Source organism: Bison bison, unplaced genomic scaffold (assembly GCF_000754665.1).
Source record: "Bison bison bison isolate TAMUID 2011002044 unplaced genomic scaffold, Bison_UMD1.0 scf7180017847111, whole genome shotgun sequence".
Taxonomy (NCBI): domain Eukaryota; kingdom Metazoa; phylum Chordata; class Mammalia; order Artiodactyla; family Bovidae; genus Bison; species Bison bison.
Genome location: NW_011477684.1, coordinates 143,192 through 148,800, shown reverse-complemented (window position 1 = coordinate 148,800; position 5,609 = coordinate 143,192). Strand labels below are relative to the sequence as shown.

Here is a 5,609-nt window from a genome sequence, read left to right as displayed (position 1 = left end):
TGCTAAGTCACTTCAGTCATGTCCGACTCTGTGTGACCCCATAGACGGCCTCCCACCAGGCTCCCCTGTCCCTGGGATTCTCCAGGCAAGAACACTGGAGTGGGTTGCCATTTCCTTCTCCAATGCATGAAGTGAAAAGTGAAAGTGAAGTTGCTCAGTCGTGTCTGACTCTCAGCGACCTCATGGACTGCAGCCTACCAGGCTCCTCCGTCCATGGGATTTTCCAGGCAAGAGTACTGGAGTGGGGTGCCATTGCCTTCTCCGGGGCTTCACCCTAGACCTCCCTGAATTAGAATCTGAATTTTTGCAAGATCCTTGCTTGGTTTATATGGACGTTAAAAGAGTACTATCTTAGATACTAATGCAAGAGATTACTACTGGAAAGCATAAAGTAATCTTATAACAATATCAACCATTTTATTAAAGATTTACCAATAAAACTGAGGCTTAGAGAGTGATGTATTCAAAGTTATTCAGCTGGTAAATGGCTGGGCTGGGATTTAACTTAGCTCTTTAATTCTTGTGTGTAAGGTATATTGCCTCCCTATTCTAACACTTGCAAAACAAAATAAACTCTTAATTTTTCAGAAATTCTCTTTGCAAAGGAAAACAGCTAAATCAGGGATTCATCTAACACTTTTACCTTCTAATCTCAACTTTAAGAATTAAGACCAGTAGAGGATCAATGTATCACAGAATCATTGGGATAATGATTCTGATAAAGATGTCAGCCTGGGTGTTCACTGGAAGGATTGATGCCGAAGCTGAAACTCCAATACTTTGGCCACCTGATGCAAAGAGTTGACTCATTGGAAAAAACCCTGATGCTGGGAGGATTGGGGCCAGGAGGAGAAGGGGACTACAGAGGATGAGATGGCTGGATGGCATCACCGACTCGATGGATTTGAGTTTGAGTGAACTCTGGGAGTTGGTGATGGACAGGGAGGCCTGGCGTGCTGCGATTCATGGGGTAGCAAAGAGTCAGATATGACTGAGCGACTGAACTGAACTGAACTGATGGACATCTAAGGAAAAAGAAGTTAGAAGTCAATAAGGATAGCAAAAAAAAAGGAGCAGTGTGTGTGTGTCAGAGATGGCTTTCCCCACATCCCCCCAATAAATAAAAGGTAAGGAGATGAGAAAGAACACTAGGTAAGGAGAAAGAAGACTTGAGTTCTAGTCTTTGAGCTTCCTTTCACTAACGTAAGCCCAAAGGGACCCTACAACATGAGATCAGACAATCTAACTCAATCCTAAATGACTCTGCCATGGTCCTTTCTAGCTCTAAAACCAATGATCATGATCTCAGATTTCCAAGCCTTCATTTCTGTCTATAAAATGAGGAGTTTAAAGTGACTCACCTGATATCAAAAGATTATTTGTGGCATTGCTAGGAATTTGCAGGTTCTAATAGGTACAGTCTTGATGACCTCATCCAAGGCACCCAGAACCCCAGCTAACCCAAACTGGTCTCCCTCAAATTCTCAGTAAGGATAGCAAGTTTGGGTTAGGCATTAAGGCCTGTGGGATCAAGAAAGGGGTGGGGGTAGGTTTGGAAGTGGGAGGGAAGGAAGAAAGGTCATAAAAGCAAGGAGAGGTGCAGCTCACTGGATCAGGCACCCAGGACCTGATGGTGTGAGAAGTCAAAGGAATCAGTTCTCATCTTGTCTCTGGGGCTCCCTCTCAAGTTCTTGATCTAGAGATAGCCAAGCGAGGGGCAGGGGAGAAACTGGATTGGGGACGGGGACTGGCCTCCATCTCCCACCTTATAATCCCAGGCGACATCCTCCATGGGCACGACACTGTGGGCCTGATGTTCAGGGGACCGGCTGCAGGCCTCACACACGATCAGGCTGTCCTCTTTGCAGAACATCTTCAGCTGTTCTCTGTGGGGCTCGCACATGTCAGCCCTCAGCCCCATTCCAGGATGTAGCCCCAGCCGGCGGACTTTTTCCACAACATTGGCCAGCTGCCAATTAGGCCGCAGGTTCCTGGGCTCGATGGGAGCCCGGCACAGGGGACATGAGTAAGCCCAGTTCTGGGATTCTCCTGGGACCTCCCAGAGTCCTAAGAGACAGCTGTGACAGAAGCTGTGGCCACAGTCGATGCTCACAGGCTCCTTCAGGAAGGTCATGCAGATGGGACAGGCCACTTCTTCTACTACAGCTTCCATCAATGTTGCGGGATCCATGGTTCCTGTCACACCCTCCACAGAACATGAACAAAACCAGGCGCAGGCACTGAAGGCTGAGAAGGAAAGAAACACAAATAAGAGAAAAAGGAGCAGAAGAGCAGCGGGAGCCGTAATAGGAATAGGTAGTGACTGAAAACAACAGCTGCCTCATTTGGATCTTTTATGGTGGTGGTTTAGTCACCAAGTTACGCCTGGCTCTCTGTGACCCCATGGACTGTAGCCTGCCAGGCTCCTCTGCCCATGGGACTTCCCAGCCAAGAATACTGGAGTAAGTAGCTATTCCCTTCACAGACCCTGTTTAATAAGCACTGGCCTTCCCAACTGAATCTGACTGAGTCACATTTCTCACATCACAGAAGGGGCATTTGGGGATTTCTGAGAATTGGGATGTTGAGAATTCTCGTTTCCATTTGCCTGATCATCTCTGACCTCCTCAGGGTTCACTGGCCAGACCATTCTCACTCTACCTCTATCATGCTCTGCAGAGTAACATTATTCCTCTTGAACTTGGGTGAATTCAAGAGAACTTAGCCATGTGGTGTTTCAGTAGCCAAACTAAGGTCAGAAATACCCCCAGCCTCACTCTCCAGGATGTTTCTATGTATATTTACGTCAAGATGCAGAAAAGTTAATATGCCAGAAGCCCATTGCCTATAGGCTCATTTTGTTTTCTTGTGATGCACACTGAAGTGTAAGGAAACCACCAATATTTCCCCACCTCCCGTAAACCTCTGCCCACTTTTCCACTGCTAACATCCACTCAGATGCCAAGACAATCTCAGTGATATGTTAGAAGCAGATATGGATAAATAGCCCTTGGAAGATAAAAACAAAGGTCATCTGATGATAATTAAACCCATTATTGATGATTCACTACTCCAGCAAGAGACCTGAGATTTCTGCCCAGGCTATATATGTATACAAAGGAACAGTGGTAGGCTCTTGGTACAGCTGGCAATATGTATTTGTTCACTGTGCAAGTGTGTATTACCTGCTAGTCTATAAAGGGAAAAGCCCTGATGGTCTTAGTCACCATTGTATCCTGAGGACCTAAACAGTGCCTGCCATGCAGTACTGCTACATATAAATATTTGACCTAGACACAGAAAATAGTTCCTAAACCCCAAATGCTTTTATAACTAGTTAGGGAGTTGAGAGCATACTATACGTTAGTAATAATAGCAAACACTCCTTGAACATACTATATGCCAGGCATTCCTTTCCTTTGAGCTTTTTAAATGAACTGACTCAATGTATTTCACAACCCTAAGTAGAAATCATTACTCTACTCTTATCATATTACAGATGCTTGGTCCTGGGCTCCATCATTCTATCCTGGGCAAAGTATCTAATCTCTCTAGCTTCAAGGACAATAAAAATTCAACAGAACAGAGAAATCACGGTGGTTTAGGGTAGTTCAGTAAGGCTTCCTGCAGAAGTGGGGCAATAAGTAGATTTTGAAGGACTGTTACAGGCAATCAGCAGGTCTTGCCTTCTCAATGGCCTCCCTGCCTCTTGCTTTTCCTCCTCCCACTGTCACTACCACACTGTAGGATCAGTGTCCTAAAAGCTTGTCTTACTGTCACTAACCTACCGAACAGCCTATCCTGGTTCCCCAGGCCTCATTCCAACAGGAAGTTCCCTCTTGACGCTGAAACAGCCCTGTCAAGTAAACGGGAAAACTTCCACACTTTCTTGCAGACCCCCCATATCCATTCATTCCATCCCACTTGGATTCCTGCTGTCCTTCCAGCTTGAAATGACCTCCAAATTCCTGCTCTGAATGTCATTTGACATCTATGTGTCTTACTTCCCACAGTACAAGTTTCATGACGATAGGGACATAATCTGTTTACTACCACATTCTCAAGGCCAAAAACAGTGCTCAAATATTTTTGAATACGTGAGAATTAAATGTAAATGTTGAGGTCCACCTGTTAGAAGGCCGTATATGAAAGAAACATCAACATCCTCATCTAAAACGGAGGGGCACCAAGAGATACCAGCTACACAACAGACATTGATATCTATGATTTATAGCTACAGAGGACCAACAAATGAATAAAAATAGCTACTGAAAACTGAGAAGATGGTAGCAGAAGGGAAGTCGGGTAAATACCAAAATGATAAATCAAGAAAATAGGATGGAAGCATCTTATTTAGAGAGCCATCAGTTCAGTTCAGTCGCTCAGTCGTGTCCGACTCTTTGCGACCCCATGAATCGCAGCACGCCAGGCCTCCCTGTCCACCACCAACTCCCGGAGTTCACCCAGACTCATGTCCATCGAGTCAGTGATGCCATCCAGCCATCTCATTCTCTGTCGTCCCCTACTCCTCCTGCCCCCCAATCCCTCCCAGCATCAAAGTCTTTTCCAATGAGTCAACTCTTCGCATGAGATGGCCAAAGTACTGGAGTTTCAGCTTTAGCATCATTCCTTCCAAAGAAATCCCAGGGCTGATCTCCTTCAGAATGGACTGGTTGGATCTCCTTGCAGTCCAAGGGACTCTCAAGAGCCATAGAAAGCTCTAAACATAAAAAAGTTAAGTGATGGCCTCTGCAAGTCTCTGCAAAAAAGGGATTTAGGGCTAGTAGCTATTGCCTTATTATTTTGTTTTTATTATACACAAATTCCTCGGACAAAACTTTAATTATGAAACGTTTAATTGCTTCAACCTTGCGTTTAGCAGAACCGGGCCCTCAAGGAAAGACGTTTGAGAGGAAAGGGGGCGGAGCCTGAAAGAGACTCGAGAGGTGGGGCCAGAGAGGGAGGTGGTGACCTCCGCGATTCGGGAGCAGAGGGGGATGGTAACTTCCGGGGCACAGGATGCCAGGCAGAGCGCCAGGGCACAGGGCGGGTGAGGGCAGAGTAAGGCTGATCGCTTGCAGGACCTCTGAAGAGGCACAACTGTCTACCCACCTCCCTCGTCACCCGGAACTAGCGCTTCGAGGCGGAAACCGAAAATGGAGACGCCCAGTTGGTTCCCATGGTCGAGTCTCCGCAGCGTCCGAAGCGCTTGGCCACGCCAGAGAGGCACTTACCGCTGGCCCGGAGACGAAGACCTCAGCAGCGTCCACTTCTTCGGCCGCCTTTCCCGCAGCGCTCTGAGGCCCCGCCCACAGAGAAGGAGCCAATGAATGGCGTGCAGGACCTGGCGTCGGGATCCGCCTCGCCGGCGGCATCTTTGGGGAATCAGCCAATCACAGATAGGGATCGGGAGAATCCTAGCCAGTCGGAGCAGGGGACAGGGCTGCGCCCACCTCTCGCCCATACGGTGTATTTTGTGTTTTTCTGGCCCCTTCCCCTACTCAGGACGCTTTAAACTGTAGAAGGGCCCAGGAGTCAGTCGAGGACCGGTCGAAGGGGTGAAACTCCAGGATGAGGCCGTTCAGGCTAGGCAGTAGCAGAAGCCCAGT

At 47.4% G+C, this 5,609-nt stretch overlaps 1 protein-coding gene across 1 annotated transcript in view; it reads right to left on the bottom strand.

Annotated features, from left to right (window-relative positions):
- Positions 1–5,310, bottom strand: part of TRIM68 (tripartite motif containing 68) — a 14,297-nt gene extending 8,987 nt beyond the window's left edge. Inside the window, exons 1-2 of the mRNA XM_010841997.1 lie at positions 5,235–5,310; positions 1,766–2,247 (exon numbers count right to left, since the gene is read on the bottom strand). Coding sequence (XP_010840299.1) covers positions 1,766–2,191 — 426 coding nt within the window. The 5' untranslated portion in view covers positions 2,192–2,247; positions 5,235–5,310. The remainder of the gene's footprint in view (positions 1–1,765; positions 2,248–5,234) is intronic.
- Positions 5,311–5,609: the final 299 nt, after the last annotated feature.